General features: G+C 37.7%; 1 protein-coding gene across 2 annotated transcripts in view; it reads right to left on the bottom strand.

Annotated features, from left to right (window-relative positions):
• Positions 1–21579, bottom strand: part of LOC115415238 (bromo adjacent homology domain-containing 1 protein) — a 35671-nt gene that overhangs the window by 8748 nt on the left and 5344 nt on the right. Inside the window, exons 1-2 of one of the 2 annotated variants that reach the window (XM_030128746.1) lie at positions 10703–11089; positions 2736–4493 (exon numbers count right to left, since the gene is read on the bottom strand). In XM_030128746.1, the coding sequence (XP_029984606.1) occupies positions 2736–4493; positions 10703–10967 (2023 nt within the window). In that variant the 5' untranslated portion in view covers positions 10968–11089. Of the gene's footprint in view, positions 1–2735; positions 4494–10702; positions 11090–21579 lie in introns of those variants that run through there. The other variant, XM_030128747.1, reaches the window with a different exon arrangement.

Raw genomic sequence — 21579 nt, 5'->3', positions numbered from 1 at the left:
ACCAAATATAGTAACTTCATTGACCTTGATTTTCTACATTACAATAAAAAATTTTTGAAAAATTTCACAAAAGTAATAAATTCTTGTTATGTCCTCCAATAACACACTAAGGTTGAAATATTGAATTTCAGAGAATTTCTATGAGTGCCCTTTAAAGGTTTAAGGTATAATATAATCATAATATCCTATTACCTGATACACTGCTTATTTTATTACTTGACACATAACTCTAATATGCATATTTATTTATTTTTGTATATACTTGTTGCCCCCTGAGCCATTGCATCTAAATCTGGTTTTGATGTACATTAAAAATCTGAATGACGAGTAAAACCTGTCTATGTCTAAAGGTATTTCCTCAAATTTGAGCCCAGGCTTTTATTTACTTTAGATGCAGATCGTACCTGGCCTTTATTTATGTGATGGATACTCACATTAGAGTCGGCCCTTTATTTTTAACTTCTTCTGTTTTAAGTAGATACGGTCCTAATCTATTTAGCATGAAACCTTGTATTGATCTGTTCATGTTTGTGATGTTGAGAACTGCTTTTCTAAAAATAAAACACTTCCTTAACCATTTCAATATAAAAGTGAACATTGACTGAGACTATTTATTGTGTACCGGGGCTTATATTGTATAAATGTCTTCCTGTCATGCTTGTAAGTTTCTACAAATGACACATTTTGTGTAACTGGCAGCAGATTACATGGCAGGCACCAGAGGTTTATTTATGTCATTTATGTCACTTTTATATAAAGGCCTATAACCAGCTTTTATTTGTTCCCGTCATCCTCAACACTATTGTTAGAGACCTGGCTTATAAATGACTCCTGATTTTTATTTGAGGAAATATGTTATATATAATACACGTACATGTACTAATTTAATTATTGGAGTATTAATGTAAATGTGTTAGTGGATCATAATGCACCTTATAAAAGACCATCTTCCATTGCTGTGTTTTGGTCACAACACTAGCAACAATCAACAAAGGACTGGCTACCACACAGACTTCAACACAAACTTCACATAAGCATAAAAGCATTCATTGACACTATATACACACATATACCTTAAAAACCTGTTCCTTCTATCTTATAAATCAGTCCTATACTATAAATAACAGAACTTCCTGTGGAAAAAATACTTATCAAGTAATATCTAAGTCAGACCCTCAAGCTAAGCATTTTCAAAGCTCACACACACAAAAATAAATAAATAAAATTACATTAAACACACACACACACACACACACACACAAAACAAAGTCTTAACACTTGTTGGGTCTCACTAGCTTGAGTCTAGCTTGAGGCATAAAGAAGACAACAAAGCAGTCTTTGGTTCTTGTTAGTGAAAACTCCACTATACTAGGTTTTTTTTTGTTTTGTTTTTTTTAAATAAGGCAAAATAAATGACTCAAACTGCAATAATAAAGGGGCAAAAGCTCAGATTTCTCCAACAACAACTAAAAGTTGTCAGTCCAAGTGTTTATCTACTTTTGGCATAGGGCAGAACAAATACACTATGGGCTCTTTTAGCTGTTTTGGCTTTGATTAAATCTTAATCTGTCTCTATAAAGAAAAATGAGACTTGAAGGCAAATGTGAAAGTTGGTTTCTGGCTGAAAATGCTCCATAATCCAACATCACATTAAACAAAAAGATGAAATAGGGAAATGAAGTGTGAAATAAAACACTTTCCCATGTCTTCACCAGTGGTGGAAGAATATAATTAGATTATTTATTACACCCAAAAGTAAGAGCATATATTTGTCTGTAGCACAACTATGATGGAGACAGTGTGGGGAAATAAACATGCACTGGTTTGGCCCTAGAATTGTACATTTTTGGGGAAATGCTCATATGTGTTTATACCAACCCTGCAAAAGTGAATCTAACCAAGATGAAATATCTTAACTCAAGCTTTGTTATGAGTAAGTTAATACTTTAAACTACACTTACATGAACTATAAAACAGTTTGACTTGTGTGAGGTACAATGCCTTGATCAAGTAATAATTTACTATTTTAAGCATTTTGTCCTCATAAACATATCTTCACATATTAAGAGCGAAGACTGACCGAATATTTCATCAACAGAATACAGTACAGGACAAAAATATGTTATTTGTTTTAATGTTATCAACATTTATTTCCAAAAACATAGAAAAAAGGTGTCTGAAATCACGACACCTAGACAGATGTGCTTGTTCTTAGGCTGTGGACCCCAGTTTTGTGGCTTCTTTGAGACTGGATATTTTGCCAGTTCTTAAAAATCTCAATGAAATGTTCCTGCTCTGTTGACTGATAACTTTGTTAATGTTAAGTACTGATTTAAAGTCTTCTATTTTATTACTTTTTTTGGTGTTTTTGAAAGCTGATTTTTTTTTGAGAGACAGAACAGGATTTATTGTGTTAAGAGAGGACAGATATTACATAGATGAAAATGTTGTTCATAAAATGGGTCAAGGTAGAACCGCCAACAGAAGACGCATAGCTGAAAATATAAATGGAACTAACCCAACTGATAAACACTCAAGAAGAACAACAAAAAGAGAAAATGACAATATTTACCTCTAAATGACACAATAATAGAATGAACTCTCCATCAATTTAATAAAGGAAATGATTGGCCTTTAGAGTCAGGGCCATCCAGATATTTTCATGTGTTTCCACAAGCACTACAAATCAAGAAGAAGAAAAGACATTTTGTAATCCATTAATTTCATGTACTCACCTGTTTTGATGCTGTGTGTGCAACCAGTGCATCCTGTGCTGAAAGAACAACCCCTGCTGGTGACGGGCGGCATTGCTCTGTAGGTGTAGCCACTGATCCCACAGGCCTCACCGTAACAGGGCGAAGCCACAGAGTTACAATAGGCCGGGTGGGCCAGCCCCGAGGAGTGGGACTCCCTCGGACCCAGCATTTTGGAGCCACTCATCCGACTGGGGCACAAATTTGACGGGGCAAAGTTCAGAGGTCGTGAGGCCAGAGTTGCTGACGTGGTTCCAGTGTGTGTGGGGTGGGTGATATGAACGTAGTAGCTGGAGAAGCAGTGGTCTGCGGTGCAGAGGCAGGGGTGGGGGCTGAGGGTCAGAGCGGTGTGCGGATGGGAATGTGTCAGGGACGGAGAGGTTACGAGGCACTCACGCTTCACAGGGGTCAAGGCTGAGTTTAGCTGCTGATTGTTTGATTCTCCGTAGGGCTGCTGGCCCAGGAAGAAGGCCAAGCGGTGGCAGTATTCCACTGAGCCCTCTGGGGGACAGCAGTAGTATGGGCTCAGTTCAGTCTCTAGCTGCTCCTCCTTAACTTGTTTTAGCGGGTATGCTAGCATACTGCGGGACTGGTAGCCCGGTTTGGTTAGTCGATGGGTGCAGCTGCCGGTCTCCCACTCCACTTTGGGCTCAAAGTCTGCCTTCTTCTTGCAGGCTGTGCAGCCACTGTGCAATGGAGACACTTTTTTCCCTTTCTGCTTTTGTGTGCGCTCCTTGTGTTTGACTCTGGAGTGCTGTTTTAGCACTGCAGTAGGAGCCTTGCAGTCTGATGTGACAGCAGTTGTGGGTGCAGCCTTGACTCTCTGTTTAGCAGTAGCTGAGGAGCTGGTTAACTTCAGTAAGGCTGCAGCATTGAGTCCAGCGAGTCGTCTCGGGGCAGGGGCATCCAGACTCTCCTGACTCATCATCCCGCTCTTGTCTCCTCTGTTGGTTTTGGCCTTCTTGACCCGTTTAGAGCTTTGGCACAGTTCAAGTTTATGAGACAAGGATGCTTTACTGATGTTTCCTTGTAAAGTCTTAGGACCTCCCAAAACCCCACTCTTGGTGGGTTCTGCATCCATGGAGCCCCCTACATTCGTAGACTCCTCTTGTCTCTTTGCCTGCTTGGCTGCAGGTTGAGGGTCAGTGGCTCTTTCGAGCAGCAGAGTGTTCACTGCCTCAGCGTTGAGGGAGGCCAGTCTGCGTTTACGTGGCTGCAGGACATGCATATACTCTGCACGGCTGGGGCTGTTGGACTTTGATTTGTTTTTTGGTAAGGACTTTGCTTCTCTTTTCCCTTGTCTGGATTTGAGAGATAACTGTTTTCGGCGTCCATCCTTCCTCCCTCTTTCCTCTAAACCCCCCTGCTCACGAATGCTCTCTTCCAGTCGTGTGAGGAGGACGTGGCAGCTGAGCCCCTCCCCATCTGACCCCCCAGCCCTTCCCCGCAAGGGATACAACTTCCTGTCCCGTTTCTTCTCCCGCCTGCGGTCCAGCTTTCTGTTCTGGTCTGTGCTTCTCCTTTTCTTGTCACTCATCCTCTTGGCCATGTCTTTTGCGTGTTTGGTGATCTCGCTTATCTTCTTTGTCCTGCCAAATCGTAGCGAGCGCTCAGGCCAGGCCCCGCCCATAGCGCCACCATGTGGCCAAAGAGTGGAGCTGTCCCACGACTCAGCACTGTGGCTCTGTCTGAGGGAAGCCTTCTGCCTTGCGTGAGTCATCACATGCTTCTCCACAGGACCTAGAGATAAGAAACCGACAAGTGGTCAAAATTCAAGTTTGTCCTAGTTTCACCATGTGCTTATTATGTTCACAACAAGCAGAAGGACAACCACTGATCCAAAGCTTTAAAAATACAGCTTCCATTGCAGCCATTCAAGCTATTTTCACCCTAAACATGTTAGCAACACTCACTAACAACAACATAGAAGATCAGGCAGACAGGAAGTGGTGTGAGGTGCATTAAGGAAAGGCAAACAACCATTAACATCATTTTCATTTAAATTTAGACAAAGCTGAAAGGTTTTCTGCTGTGAGAATCGGAAGAAGGCAAAGGAAAATGAAAATGATCAAGAACTATCAAGACACAACAAGACCAGCAATCCCACATAAGTCCTCAGTGTGGATTTGAGCACAATAACATCTGATTTAATACATAAAGAAGCTTTCTAATGAGTAATTCAGCTGAATGGCTTTGTGATCACACCACATTTATTTGATCATTTGGTGAGCAGCAGCATCTGTAGACCTGATTCTGATCCTCTCGTTATAATAGCTTGTGTGTGTTTTGTGTTGCACAGGAGAAACTGATGCACTCTGTCATTCATTCACTGCACTCATTGCCTTATCACCTCGTGAGCACACAGCATGCAAACGGCACCTTGTTAAGGCCAATTGTTCAGTCTGAAATATTTAGCCTGACAGAAAAAGATTAAACAAAAGCCATCCCAACATTAAACTCTACAGGGGAAAAAAGACAAATAAAATAAACAAGATGACTAAATGCCTATTTAAACTACCCAACATTTTTATCACTTTAATTACACTGTTTCAAATTGATGTCTTAATGTGACCATATTCTGTAGAGGAAAACAATCTCATGCATACATCTATGCTGCATCGCAGATATTCACGAAGCTCACTGTGAAATCATTCAGCAATTAAACTCAATTAGCAACAAACAATTAGCTTGGGAGTCTTTGGGAAAAAGCTCCCTGAGCTAACTGTGAAACATCAACAAACACATGCAAAGTATCTTCATAGGAGCGCAGATGTATTGTCAGATCTATGTGTAATTTCTAGAGTCAATAGAATTATAGATTTTCTGGCATTTAGTCAAAAAAAGACTGCTTTTTGTCTTACTCCATTACTTCACATAACAGACAAAAATCCCTGCATTAAAGCCAGCTAAAATACATAATTATTATAGTCTGTATGTGTGTTATTCTACTGTCTTGGGGCAAGACTTAATTTAGGAGTTTTTAACTTTTCTCGAATCATCAAAATCAACCATCTGTTCTTTTAAAACCAACGTTTTTAATATTTCAATTTATTCAGGATGAAGCTGTAATTCAACTACAGGACATCTGTTTAGACAAGTGTGGAGTCACTGTAGAGTCCTGACTATACACGCAGATCACACCGAACAGCTTTAAAACTAGAGTTGGGTTTAATCGATGACTTGCCGTTAAAAGCTGAAGACCGACAGGGTTCTTTAAACTCATTTGATTCTGTCGGCACCGATCTGACTGCAGAGTTAATGCAGTCCGACACTGAAACGTGAGCGATCCTGGCAATAGCCAATACAGTTTTAGCCCCAGGGTTAAGATGAAGGACATCCTGAACTACAACTTTCATTTACATACTGTGGTGTACAAACCAGAGGAGACTGTGTTACTAAATGACAATGGGAGTGTGTTGTTTTCTGTTCAGTGTGTGTCTCCCTCTGTCTTTTCTTTTCTGTCCTTTTTCTTGTCACAGGACGACTAACTCTAGACTATGCTTCTCAGACAAGATGTCAGCATTTTGTAGTGACCTTGCTCGCTGACACTGAAATTCAATACCAGAAGGAGATACCTCAAAATATAAAATTCAGAGGTCTTTCTTCATATTTAATTCAGAATTGAAGAAGAAAAAAAGACACACATTCTGTCAATGATTTGAAAGGAAAGGACCTAAATCCCTTCAGTGATAAAAGTGAATATTTATATGTCTTTTGATAACTTCTTTTTAAATCTAACCAGCATTTTACAGCTGGGGTCAGAAGTTTTCTTACCTTTGCCTAAACGCATCCAAATCTTTCACACACTGAATCTTTCATTTCAATATCTCAGTTAGTCCACTTTATTTTGTTACAACAGAAGTAAATTTTTTACTTGAGCTTTCCTCTGTCCTACCATATTCTCAGGTCAAAAGTTTACACACACACTGTTAATATTTGGTTGTATCACCTATAAACTGTGCAAAACACTTGTGTAAACACTTCTAAATTTGCTTGTTAAAGGCATTGAGCCGGGGTGTATGTAAACTTAAGACTTCAACTTCACGCCTAAGCTGACCTGTTCCAGGAGTTAATTCCGATCATATCTTTTATACGTTGTAGTGTTCAACACCTTAACTTTGATACAAGGCTTTTATCTTGATTTCACGGCATGGAGGGGGTTGGAAAAGGTGGGGATGAACCTGTAAGATATTATCTTGTGCTGCAGCGTTCCGGCAAAACGGCAATTTGGCTCTTTAAACACAGTCATGCCTGGTGATCCTCAGGAAGTAATTTCACATTTACAGGAAGATCACTGACCCTGCACTCCCTCTAATTGGTTAGAAAAGGAGACCATCAGCTTTTCACAGAGCTGCAAACACCACAGAGCACACCAGGACTTTTACTTTTCAGGTAAGAAAATCAAGGTTCTCGGAGACTTTTAAGAATATATGTGCACATCCGGTAAATTAGATAAAGCCCATATAGGATCTATAAATCCTTTTTTCTCTGCTGGAATTACAGCTACAGCTGGAGCACCCACACACAGTGGTCATATCAACATACTTTCATTTCAACTCATTAATACACTTGCTCTCCTGTCTCTATCTACAATCTACAAGGACGTTTAAATCAACATGTATGGTCATGCACGTCACATCACATCACAGATACCACAGTATGGTAAGGTTACAATAATTTAGGTGGATCAAAACGCATCACAATATGAAACACACAAATGACGGCCACATGCAGATTAATTACAAGCATAACTGCTGTATGTTCAGGGATTTAGCCCAGTGGGTTCTGGTCTATAGGCTACCTTTAACCGACAGATCATTAAAGAATACAACAGTATATTTATCTTCACTTTTCTTGCTTTTTCTAGTGGAAAAATGAATTCACTCGCATCCCTGAGCCTATAAAAACCCTTAAATTCAAGTTCTAAACACATAATCCATGTCCACGCTAAGATCATAAACTGAAACGAGGGGTTGTGAGTCGACACTGACTCATTTTAAAGCGTCACAAGCCAAAAAAATAAAAAGGTAAGAAGCAGTAGATTAGTAACATGTGATAGACCTTGCAGAATAAAAGTCGAATACAGTTAGAAACCAAAACAGTAACAACACATGTAGTCATACACACCACATAATTACCATACGTTACACTCACTCTATGTATGATGAGAGAAACAAACAGCGACACGACATGAAACAGCCACATGAAACACAGAGGTGAATAACGCATGCATATTAATTATAGAGTAAATCGCAGGATCAATGGTTCTGCCAGCCTGTAGGTTCGCTTTAATCACCAGATTACTAAAGGCATCTAAAACAACACAATCTGTTAGAGACAAAATGAATTCATTCACACGTCTGAGCCTTGACAAGTCATTCAGTACAAATTCATAGATATAATCCACACACTATATACATATACAGCCAGAAAGATGTGTAAATCAACACGTTTCAGGTTTAATATCACAATACTAGATTTATAAAAGAAGTCCTACATAATATGAAGCAGCCACATGCCATGAACAACACATGCATATTAATTATACAACTGCTACAAGTTCAATGCTTGAGCCCTGTGACCTTTAATCAGCAGATCATTAAAAGCATATAAAAGAACACAATCACCTATAGAAACCAGTGCTTTTTCCTCACTTTTCTTTCATCAGTGCTTTTTCTAATGTAAAAAAAAAACCTCACATTCATCTTTTGGAGCCTCTCAAAGTCCTTAAGTTCAGCCACAAAAGACAAAATCCACATGCACGGGATCACATGTAGATAAGGCTTTATGTTTAAGAGTCCCAGCAACATGTGAAAAAAACTAAAGCGAATAAAAAGACGGTTCAACATAAGCAAAGAAAGAAAGTACCTGCAAGTGACCAACAAGCAATCACCAGCTGACAATTTGATTTTAACCCTTAAAGACCTAGAATTATTTTTATGTCAGGTTCCAAATTAATGTTTTCTTTACAGTTAACCCTTCCTAAGTGATTTACCAGCATTTGTTATCAACTGCATTTTGCATTTTTCAGCAAAATCAGGTATTTTTCTATATTCAACTCACTGACTGTGTATATAAATTCAAAGGTTCATCATATCAGAACAGAGAAAACTGGGGAAAAAAGGGCTGAACATAAAAACAAGCATCTACAACTGTCATTTGTCAAACTCGCTGGTGAATCAATGTTGCAGAAGGTGACAGTGTTTTCACATTCACCTCTGGGTCATATGTGATGCCGCTGAAAATTAAAGTAACTGAATTTTACGGGAATTATTTACATGTTTTGATACAATTAGTGGTTCAATAGATGCTTTTGATCGACAGTGGTTGCTTAGGTCTTTGAGGGTTAAAAAAAAAAGTCTCTATCAACATGTGATAAAACTCTATTACAGCCGCAGATGATTTGGTAAACCACTGGCTGCGCAGGCTACTATCATAACCAGCCTGTGGAGCATTTGTCGCCTTTAATTAATACCTTACACTTGGTTTGCAAATGTGTCTCCTGTCATCTTTCAGGTAGAGCCAAAGCACACACACACATACACATCAAAAATAAATAGCTGGGTTAGGTAGCTCCATCGGATCTGACTGAGAGAGGGCTCTTATTTTACATTTTCCACCTCTTGCCAAGAGGTAGAATAAACCACTAGAACACAGGTGTCAAACATGCGGCCCAGGGGCCAAATCCGGCCCGCCAAAGGGTCCAATCCGGCCCACGGGATGAATTTGTGAAATGGAAAAATTACACTTAAGATATTAATAATCAATGGTATCAAAATCATTTTAATTCAGGTTCCACATACAGACACATACAGTCCAATTAGATTTCAAGTGGGTCAGACCAGTAAAATATTATCATAATAACCTATAAATTATCACAACCCCAAATTTTCTCTATGTTTTTTAGGTGTAAAAAAGTAAAATTACATGAAAATGTTTACATTGCCAACTATACTTTTACAAAAAACGTGAATAACCTGAACAAAAATGAACAAACGGAAATGTCTTGAGAAAAGCAAATGCAATTTTACCAATATTCTGCCGGTTACTAAATATTTTGTGCGATTGTAATGCACATGTGTAAATGATAAACTGATAAAAACGAGGCAGAATATTGTTAAAATTGCATTTGTTTTTCTTAAGACAATTCAAGTTGTTCATGTTATTCAGATTTTTAAGGAAACTTTGTAGATGTAAACATGATCATGATATAATTTTACTTTTTTCACTGTTATTATTTTACTGGTCTGGCCCACTCGAGATCAAATTGGGCTGAATGTGGCCCCTGAACTAAAATGAGTTTGACACCCCTGAGCTGGAACAATCAGAATGGTAAGGTCACAGCTTTTTTGTGTTTTTTTTTTTTTTTTTTTTCTTGCAAGTCTTGCAGCTTTGGAGTGTGGATCTCCGACCCCATGACAGACACGTCTATTGACACGCATATATTAGTGCAACATACGTAAATACATACATCCACATAGGGATACAGTAGGCAAATCCAGGCTGACGTAGCTTGCCCATCTGAAGTAGCCAGCCAGGCTCTAAATATGGGCTGGAGGGAGAGGGGGGGGGCTACCCGAATACACACCACCGAGCAAAATAAAGGGCAGTCACCTCTTCTGATCACATTTTCGGAGTGAATTCCTGGGTTGCTTTTTTTTTTTCCTCTAAACACACGCTTTCTATAGCTATGATCCCAGTCCTGGTGGAGACCTGGGCAGGATATGGCACGTAGCAGCAGCAGCAGCAGCAGCCCTATACGTGCGTGCTTGCGCGCGCGTGTGAGTGTGTGTGCGTGTATGCGCGTGTGAAAATGTGTGTGTGTGTCGCTTGTGGTGCACGAAGCGAAAAATGGGTTCTGCGCTCTCTCTCTGGACGGCTGGGCAGTCGGAACAACTTCAGACATTCAGAGCCAAATACCGAGCGAAAAAATCGAGGCGGTAACTTACGGCTCGCGCGGCGCTTCCTCCTGCCGGCCGTGGAAAACGACGACCGGATCGGATCTGCAGGGAAGAAGGGAAGGGAAGGCGGACGGAGGAGAAGAGGAGGAGGTGGTGGTGGTGGTGGAGAAAGAGGAGGAGGAGGGGGAGGACTGGTGCGATGGCAGAGCTCCTGAACCGGGGGGAGCGGACTGGAGGACGGTCGGTGGCGCTGCGTGCGAGATGTGCGCTCCTCTTCCTGGTTGGGCTTCCACCGATCTGCACTAAACTTCATCTGAACCAATTGCCATACGGAGCAGGCTCGCTTGACACCCCCGTTCTCCAATGACGGACAAACAGCTGTTTATTGTCAAGAGAGGTGGAAGGAAACTCAACATTTGGATTAAAACGCGGCGGTGGATGTTACTGTTACTATTACTGTTCCGACCCCCTCCTCCTCTTCTTCCTCCTCCTCCTCCTCCTCCTCCTCCTCCTCCTCCTCCACCTCCATCCCCACCCTGTCATCTGTCGTGACCAAAACCCCACCAGTCAACCACCAGACTGTTAAAACAAGTCTCCAGAAAGCCATGTGAAGGGATTAAAAGAAGACTGTCAACACTGTCCCATGTGGTGCAACAGAGATAAGACCCTCCTCACTCTACAAATAAAAGTTTGGATGAGTTATGGGATGTATGGGAAAGTACACAGAAACTAACTTCACAGCCAGTGTTTGTCAGATCTTTATGTCCTCCAATAACTTTACTCCCATAATGTCTTAAAGAAGCAATCTCCGCTATAGGTAACCCAAGCTCTGCCCCAAGTACAAAGACTCAACTATGAAGTGTGTTTCACTGACTTATTAAAAAAAGAAAGAAATTCATTAAAAGTTTATTTTAACCCTTGTAGGGATAATAATAATGGATTGGATTTATATAGCGCTTTTCTAGACACCCAAAGCGCTTTACATTATTGACCCATTATTCATTTGCTCCCACATTCACACTCTGGTGGTGGTAAACTACATCTGTATCCACAGCTGCTCTAGGGCAGACTGACAGAAGTGTGGCTGCCAGTTTGTGTCTACGGCCCCTCCGACCACCACCGAACATTCATACACCAGTGTGGGTGGCACTGGAGGGAGGGAGAAGTGTCTTGCTCAAGGACACAACGGATCGACTAGGACAGAGCAGGATTTGAACCGCCAACCCTTCGGTTATTGGACGACCCACTCTACCATCTGAGCCACAGCCACCCCGGGATGTAATGATTACCGGTATAACAATAAACCGCGATAAAATTGCAAATGGTTAGTATTACCATTAAAATTCTAATTATTATGATAACTGTATTTGATTACCCCACTTTTAGGGGAAAAAAACCCTATGTAAAGATCTGCTTCTATGTCAAATATTTCAGTATAGTTTTAATTTATTACACTTTTGATTTGATATACCTAATATTTGGAACCAATATTCACTTTTAAAGTCTTTGAAAAGGTTCATTAAGCATCTTTGTGTTATTTATGCAATAAATTATATACATTTTTCAAATCAGATTTGTGTGTGTGTGTGTGTGTGTTTTGGCCTTTTATGTTGATATAGTAGGTTAAAGTGACAAAAATAATAGGCAGATGATATAGATGAAGTTGTGCTGAAAAAAAAGATACCAAACATGGGTATAGTAAACATTTGTTTCTATAGTATATAAAGGCAAAATTAGAAGTACTGAAAAACGGACAAAATAGGCTCAGACCACTAAGGGTTAATATTTGAATGTTTCTGCCAACAGAAGGTACATAGTGCCTATTATTTTATTTATTTATTTATTTTAAATACAACTTGGTTAAATTATTTCAGTGTGTGTATAAGTATTTTTTGACAATTTTGAGCACAATTTCAACAATACCACGATAATAATAATAACCGTGATAATTTTGGTCACAATAACTGTGATATGAAATTTTCATATCGTTACATCCCTAAACCCTTTCATGCATAGTGGTCACTACAGTGGACAGCTATTCAAAGCTGTTATCTTATATATTCATGGATTTTGTTTTAGTTCCATACCAGCCAATAAAGCGGACAGACCATTGCTGTAATTTTGCTGTTCTTCATAAACCTGATCTGCAGTAACATGTTTGAGTGTAAATCAATTCCTTGTTATTGTTGTTAGACTGTAATTAACTTTTTTAAAAACAAAAAGTTTTTTTTTTGTTTTTTGCATTTTATCTCCATAAAGTGAGTAATAACTAATATTAGAGCATGTTAAAATGTGACCAAACATCCAATTAGCAGCATTAAAAAAAATGTATTTCATAGTTGTCACACAATATATTAGTAAATAAATGTTTCTTTGCTTCAAAAATTTAACTCATGGTGTCCAGCTGAATGGATATTTTTGCAATTCCATGAAAAATAGGTCCATAAAAAAATTCAAAGAGTGTTTTTTCATGCCTGAAGAGGAATAATAAACACTCAGGAAAAAATCTTGATTAAGGTTCACATAATTCATGCATGAAAGGGTTAAAAAAAAAAAAAAAAAGGTAGCACCATGCTGTTTTCAATCAAGATGATTATTTCATGCAAAAAAAAAGTAGAAGTTTAAACTGTCCTGGGTCTTCGCAGGTTAATCTACTGTACTTTTGCAGCTTATTTCCAGTTACGTTTCATATGAGGGTTTGACACACGGATGAAACTTTTCTAAATGCCAGTGGTTTCTGACCTTTTCAGCTTCTGATGTCAGTGGTGGAACTAGAAAAATTTACATGAGGTGGCAAAGGGAGGATGATACCTGGAAATCCCCATGTACAATACTGTGCAAAAGTCCTATGAACATTGGATTCATTGGTTTAGTAAAGGTGTAATGACCACACATAAGTATTTCTCAGTCTATGTATTAAGATACAATTTGTTATTATTTACTATTTCTATTTATTCAGAAAACCCCCAATTTTATGGTAATTACTTCTAGGTATGTATTTTCTGTATGTCTGGATTTGTATTTTTCTGCCAGGATTGGGGTAATGGTATTTCTTTGTTCATTTGTTAAAGAAAAATAAAGGAGAATAAAAAATACAATTTGGATATATGGGAAGTATGTACAGCGGTAAAAACCAAAGTTTCAGGGAAAAAACAGCTTCTATAAACTAAAGTGGTAGTATTTGGTCTGACCTCCCTTTGCACTTAACATGTCTTTAACCCTCTTGTTCATATGACATTTATTGCATTCATTTTCTGATGTTTTACACCAGGTTTCACGTCAGATGTTTCTTGTCATGTCATGTTGCACCAAATACAGACCCTAAATGGGTTCAGTTTTTTGTGTGTCTTTTCAGGCTGGGCATATATTTCCCGTGTTTACTTGTTGTATCCAAAAAAGAGAGTCAGAAATAAATATGTATGCTCTTTTCAACCCTGCAAAAAACAACAAAGCTAATAAGACTTTTGTGCAGTACTGAATATGTCAAGAAAAGATCTACAAAACACCTCTAAAATATTTAGAGTTATATCATGCCCTGCGTCAACACACTTCCCAAGTGTTTTTAATGCACAAAGGGAAAAATGAAACTGTTCAGCTTTAATGTATTCAAGTATTAATAGCAAAATGTAAATATTTCAGTACAAATAAAAGTTTTGATCAGTAAGAAATTACAATAATTTCCTCTAAAATGTAGGAGTTAGTGCAGAAAAGCAAAATATTTTTTCAAATCACTTTATCATTTATTGTTGTAATGCTTTTGACGAACTTGTGGACATAGTGGTGTTTTTTTGTTTGTTTGTTTGTTTTTTACAACAATGGTTTTAGTTTCAGATTGTACTCAGGTTCACATTTCAGACATGCTGTAAACACTAGCAAACAACTAAACCTCTTATTTCCAATGTGTCATCAATAATAAAAAAAAAAAAAGATGATGGATTAGGTCAGTGGATCTCAATCTTTTTCTGTCAGGCCCCCCTCAACCCCAATAGCATTGTAACAGTGGTGCAATTATAACTTTTATTGAAAGAAACATCAATATTGTAACAATACTTTTTGCTTCTCCTTGAATAATTTGTTGTTCAGATTAAAAATAACTTAGATTTTTGCTTGAACAATACTAATAAACCCAACAAAACTGCTCCATGAGACAATATTTTTCCAACTAAAAATAGGAAATGCGCAATTATCTTATAACTATGACAATGAAGTTACTTTTTTTTAGAACAACAAACACATTTTGGTTACAAAGATGAACATTTTAACAATATCAGTGGCTCCACTGAGCCCGTTTATGTTGCACATCTCAGAACATTCAAGTGCTGTACAAAAACAGAAACATTGCTCATTTTTCTTTTCCAGTCCAGTCCTTATCCATTCTCCAAATCTAAACTCTTTGTCTAGTCTAGTGACAGATCACCAACACAATAGATTTGTTTGTTGTACGTCCCTAAAATGAGTCCAGGGTGCTCCAATACTAAAACATTAGTTCCACCTTCTACATGTTCTAACCTGAAGAAAAAAAAAAAAAAAAAAAAAAAAACACCCAGGAGTGATCCCATGCCCCCCCCGGCGAGCCTTTGTGGCTCCCCTAGGGGCCCTGAACTACAGTTGAGAAACACTGGATTAGGGGAAAAGTCCAAAAACTGACAGACGGATCTGTGGGTTTGAATTTAGTTTTTATCATGTTTTATCTGGATATAAAGTAGTTCACACTAGCTCCACCTCCAGCTGCTCCAACAGTAACACACTGATGCTTCAGCATTAATAATGTAATCATATAAAAATATATCCATCAAAGAGACCAAACCGGTACCTTCAATTTAATACTTTATCTAAGTGCTGCTCCTCATGTGCTTTTACATCAGTATATTTTCTCATGCAGGACCTTTGCTTTTGCATTGCTCTATTAGTGCTTTTACTTCAGCAAACACTTCCTCCAAATAAATATTTTAAAAACACAAAGACAGTGGCTGATTAAGTTTTCACAATTTAAGTTAAAATACTCCATTATCTGTAAAACTTCAAAATCTAACATTAGAAAAAGGACAAAGTTGAGTAGTATTTCACAGGATGTTCCTATTTACAGATGGTTTTAAGACATTTAATCCTCAACAATCAGATTTTTTTATCAGGTCATAATTAGTTTTGTATGAAAAGTAATGTAGATAATATCTGTAGATGTAAAATGAGAAAAAGGAATATTGCTCAGACAGGTATTGGGTGAGTTAATGAAAGACATGAAGAAACAAAGGCTACTCAATAGAAATATTGAACCTCAAAAAGGTTTTTACAGAGAAAGGAGACACATAAACACACCATTCAGTTTTCTTAAAGTATAATCCACTACAGAATAATCCTGTTACCGCTTTGTAACATTGCATTCATCACATTTGTTGGCCCAACCACAGCACAGCATATCACCACAATTTATTATCTTAATATTTTGTCACCATGGTAACACCAAAAAGCACTGCTGACCCGTCCTAAACACTCACTCTGCCACTTCGACAAACTCATTCAAAGCTGAAAAAAATAAAACATCCTTATTTCATGTGCTTGCTTAAAATGTTTCTGACTACTTGCAACCTCTTAGTTAACGCACTCTCTGTTGCATTTATCTGTTTAATTGCATCTGGCTTGTAAAGAGCATCTACTAGTGGTTTTTCCAGTCTACAGAAGGGCTTAAAGGCATTTTTTTTTTGTCCAATGTTATGTAATGTGAAAGAACCTGCCGTCAATGAAAGCAGCCACTTTGCTACCTAATCCAAACCCCAGACTTTATTTTTAATGGCAAGTGGGCTAATGGTGATGAAAGACCGAAAAGATGAAAGAGCTGGAAAACACATTTATATCAATAAGAGCCGAAAACACTCAAAGAAGGAACCAGCGACGGACCAGACCTCTAAAGTGATGGAAGCACCTCAAGTACTTGCATCAATAGCTCCATATTTTAGGAATTCACATGCAGAAAAATTGTCTGAGATAATTATTAATAGAACACAAATATCTTACATTCATTAATCCATAAAGACCCAGTGCTACTTATGTGGCAGTTCCAAAATAGTTTTTCCACTATATTTAACTTTTGAGTGATTTATCACCATTTATTATATTATCATCATCATCTGTATTTTGTAGTTTTTCAGTGAAAATCAGGTATTTTCCTATATGTAATTCACTGATCGTGTATATGGTAAAAAAAAAAGATCAGATTAAAGTTGAGGGTTATTACATCCAAAACAGAGAAAAGTGAATAAAAAGTTACTTTTTCAGCAAAATATCAATAACTGAACATAAAAACAAGTCTCTCCATCCACTGTCATTTATCAAACTCCATGGATTTTACTTGTGAATCAATGCCGTAGAAGATGACAGTGTTTCCATGTTCACTACAGAGCCTCTGAACGTCCAAATGGGTCATATCTGATGACCATGAAAAGACAACAAACTGCATTTTACACCAATTATTTACATGCATTCATAGGATTAGTGGAACATTGTGCATCAGTAGATGATTTTGGTCACTGGTGGATTCTTGGATCTTTATTGGTTAATGTGGACATTGTAGATGATTCAGAACATGTTTTGGAAAATAATGTAACCTTAAAAAAACAAACAAAAAAAAACTGTTATTAATTTTTCTATGAGAAAAAATGGTCATTGTCGAAAAAAATTGTTAAAAGTTACACAGTACTCTCAAACAAAAATATTCATTGTACTTATTTTTGTTTTTTCTCTGTTCTCATTCATGCTGGGTGTAACATATTCTCATGGTGATCCATTTTGTGTAAAAAGTAAGTAGGCATTCAACATCTGACTGCTTCAGAGTGTCTTGCTCAGCAGCCTCTTCTGTTTGCTGGATGCATTTTTGCATACAGTTTATTTCTCATTTTGGCATGTGTTTTATCACAGCAGAAAGGATATGATGATTCAATTTTAAAGCTGGAGATCACTGTTGCTTATATAATACTGCATGTACAAAAAAAACTTTTTTTTTTCCTTCACCAAAATACATTTTAACTACATTGTAATCATTGCTCAGATATTGTAGGGAAGGCCAAAAAAGTGATGAAACTTCAAAAAACTGATAATTATCACAATGAAAGTCAAATCATTATCTCTTTTAAGTTTACAGTTATAGAAGCCAGATGGTTACTTGTGGTTTTAAATTATTCATAAAAGATGCAACAAAATGATACCATGTAGAAGACACAACAAGAAGAAAACCACATCAAAGATGAACAAAGAAATGATTTAACACCAATAATACAGAGAATGAAGTGTAATAACTTGATGAAAAAAATGGTTGTGGTTGCATGAAATAATGAGCAAATCTGAAGCAAAAAATAAAAAATACAAGGTATGTGTGTTATCATGAACCGGTTTGGAGCAAATAATAAAGCCAGTAGGTGGCGCTACATTATTTGGGGGCTATGTTACATGGTTCTAATAAACAGTAAGTGGAGCAGAGCTTTCTGGTGTTTTCTAACTAAAAATGGCTGTGATGTATTTACTCACAGATGAAAACACAGAATAATTTGGCCTAAACGACCTGTTGCACAACCACATTTAACAGTGGCCATTCTGTTCTGGTTCATTCAGGTTTGTTTTATTTGGACCCTCTAATAAGTGATCTGGTGGTCCTTCTTTAAATTATGGCTCTATTAATCAGATCTCAGGTCAAATAGAAGCTGTGATGTCTGCTGTGTCGAGCCTTGGTACGACACCTGTTGAGTCGGACTCTGACTTTCTTTCTTTTTAATAAAAGTAATGTTTCCCTATAAAAGGATCCTCCCTCAGTCTCCCTGGTGATAAAAACTGTCAATTACATCCATCTAATGGAAATGATGACCCATAATCTCCGCCTACAACAACACAATGGTGTAAAATATTGGGGAAAAATAGGACTTTTTCATTCAATCTGTGGACAATAAACAGTATGTAAATGTCTGATTCTACCTGTGACGATTTCTGTTTGTTTTGTACCTTATACTAAAACTAAATAAAAATAAAGTATTTAAAAAAAGTAATGTTTCCCTTACAAACACCCAGAATGTAGCTGTAGTTAATAGGTTCTACACTCAAGACTGTAAAATGAATAAGTTGTGCAATGCATGATAAAGTTTACTGTTTACAGACCCATTAAAGTAGTGGACACCATCTGACCTAGCTCCTTCCCTCCCTGCAGACCCGCCCTTTTTTTCCAAATATGGTCACTTCTGGCTCCAGAAAGCCAACACTGTGACGGCTAAATCACAAACAGTAGTTCAGAAACCAATAGGTGATATCACAGCTCCTTTGTCTGATAATTACATCCAATAAACGGGGAAGAGGCAGGAAAAAACTGATCATATCAATTATACTATAAACCTTAGAAACTATTTTAAAAAAGTATCACCATTCCCCTTTTTTACTTTTACTCCTTTGCCAAAAAAAAAAGGGTAAAAACTACCTCAAGCATATGAAAAACTTTTTTTTTTCAATTTCTGGACCATTTTTCCAAACTGTGCAATGAACAGAAACAATTTCAGATTCAAATACTTATTACATATTTTATGGAAATACACCTAATAACAGCAACGACAAAACAAGACGGCACTAAAAGATGAAAACAACATAAAAAGCTAAAAACAAAAATTATGTAGGAGATATAACAAAATGGATACATCACCAAGTATCAAGACAAAAATACACCTGTATCTAACTTTGTTCAGCTTCTACGGTTTTAGTTAAGAATATATCCAAAGAAAGTGTAGATAAAATAAAAATGCATTAATTGCCATAATAACATTTACCTCATTATTACTGTTTTATTGTCCAGCCCTAAAAGGAAGTAACAGAGCTCATTCTAGTAAACCTGATTCTACACTTTCACATACAAAAGGTTTACACTGGATGACTTTTTCCAGGTGATTTTTCTGATTTTATGAAATGTTATGCTTTGACATCACACTTCTATGTTTCCCCCAGAGGAAGTAACACAGTGACACAACCAGAAGTCATTTTGTAGTAACACATCAGTCCAGTAAAGACGTCTGCAAAACTATGACCGTCTGGAACAAACTCAGCGAACAGATGGAGGCTGGTGAAATTGACTTCACTGCAGGAGCTGTTTCTGCGAATGATCTGATAGTTTCGAAACGATGGAATCAATTAAAACAGCTGTGTTTCCTCCCTGACCACAGCCTCAGTCTCTGTGAAGAAGACACCGACTATTTACACTGACACATTTCAACTCTATAGGGATTTCACTCTGAGGACTTTCAGTTTAAAGCTACTTTTCTCATTTAATGGTGTTCCAAGAAAAAAAATTTCGACATTTTTCAATCCACGCCAGGTGCTCATTATTACTCGGTTGGCGTTCCTCTTATGGTCGAATAATTGGTATGTCTTGGTGAGCTGCAACAAAAGCAAAGTCCACTTACAGAACTAAACCAGTAAACATCCTATCCTTAAAACATACCGTGGAGGAGTGGGTGGTGAATAATTGTGCCTCTTCTGGTTTCCTACAAAGAAAAGCACAGCAAGCCACACACACACACAGAAGGATCACAGAGAGTAACACACCCAGCAATCAAACCTCTGTAGACACATCTGAGTACTGGCTGCCCCCAAAGACTACGCACACATTGTCCTGGTTCAGACCATTCAGTAACTAACATTCTTCCTTTATTTGTCACACTCCTCAGCACCGTTTCCAACAGACAACAGACATGAAAGCGTTAGAGTTGCTGTGGACACAGAGCACGGCAAAGCATTGAAAATTAATTCAATAATCAGAGCGGAGCCTCTGGTTGAAGGGCCATCATGGGTTAATTATGAAATTAAACATTTAGCAGCGTAAAAAGGACTGTGCCACACATGTTAAGATTGAATGTTATTCTGAGGTCAAGCCTGGTTTGGCTCATTATAATGTAGAAGAGACCAGATCTCATTACTCTGTAAACACACTGTGTATTTAACATTTACCTCATATGACACTGATGCATTGTAAATATGGACAATGTGAGGAAATAAAAAGGAGAAAAACGCTCAAACACAAAACAAGGATACCCAATATACTGCCTTTCTTCATAGCAATTACAGAGTGTGAACATAAACATTTGTCTTCCAATGAAACCAAGCAACCGTGACACTAATCTCGACTCTCATTAGATGCCGCTCCCGTGCAGATCTTCTCAAATGACAGCCGGCGAAAACACACATGGGGTCAACAAAATATACGTTACACCCTGTGACATTACAGAAAAGGTCAAAATAGAGTTTATTAGTATGACATTAGTAATAGAGATACAACAGACTGCTGAAATAACACTTTGACGTCTGAATTCTCTCTGTAATTAAATTTCATGGAAAGCACCTTGTTTTGGTCGTGTTTGCAAATGCTATCAGGAGTTTGCAAAAAATTTCTAAACTTTTCAAGGACTGACAACATAATTTCCATGACCGCTCCCAACCGCTGAATACATGAACATAAGTGTGCTTTTGTTAATTGTATGAAGATAAAATAGCAGCCTTTGTATTCAAATAAGAACCACAAAAAGCCATCACACAGCCCAAGTCCTCCACAAACCCGGAGGTCTGCACCGTTTTCAAAACTTCTTCTGCATGACCTTGTTTAAAACCGACAGACATGCTCTAGTTTAGTGAATTTCATCACAGACATGATCACAGTTCATCCTTTGTTCTACTTTTATGGTAATAATACTGACATGTGTCTTCAACACTGTTGACCATAAAGTTGGAATAATGTTGTTTTCAGACACATTCCTCTTTTTACTCCTATTTCTACCCATCAGTAATCACCTTCGACCACATGCAAGTACTGAGTCCCAGTTACACTTTATCTATCAAGAACAAACCGCATTGTCACACTCATTTTATGACAGGAGATAGAAAAATATTTTATTCAAAGTTTATGGGTA

This window comes from Sphaeramia orbicularis, chromosome 24 (assembly GCF_902148855.1).
Source record: "Sphaeramia orbicularis chromosome 24, fSphaOr1.1, whole genome shotgun sequence".
Lineage (NCBI taxonomy): Eukaryota > Metazoa > Chordata > Actinopteri > Kurtiformes > Apogonidae > Sphaeramia > Sphaeramia orbicularis.
This window is presented reverse-complemented; position numbering and strand designations above follow the sequence as displayed.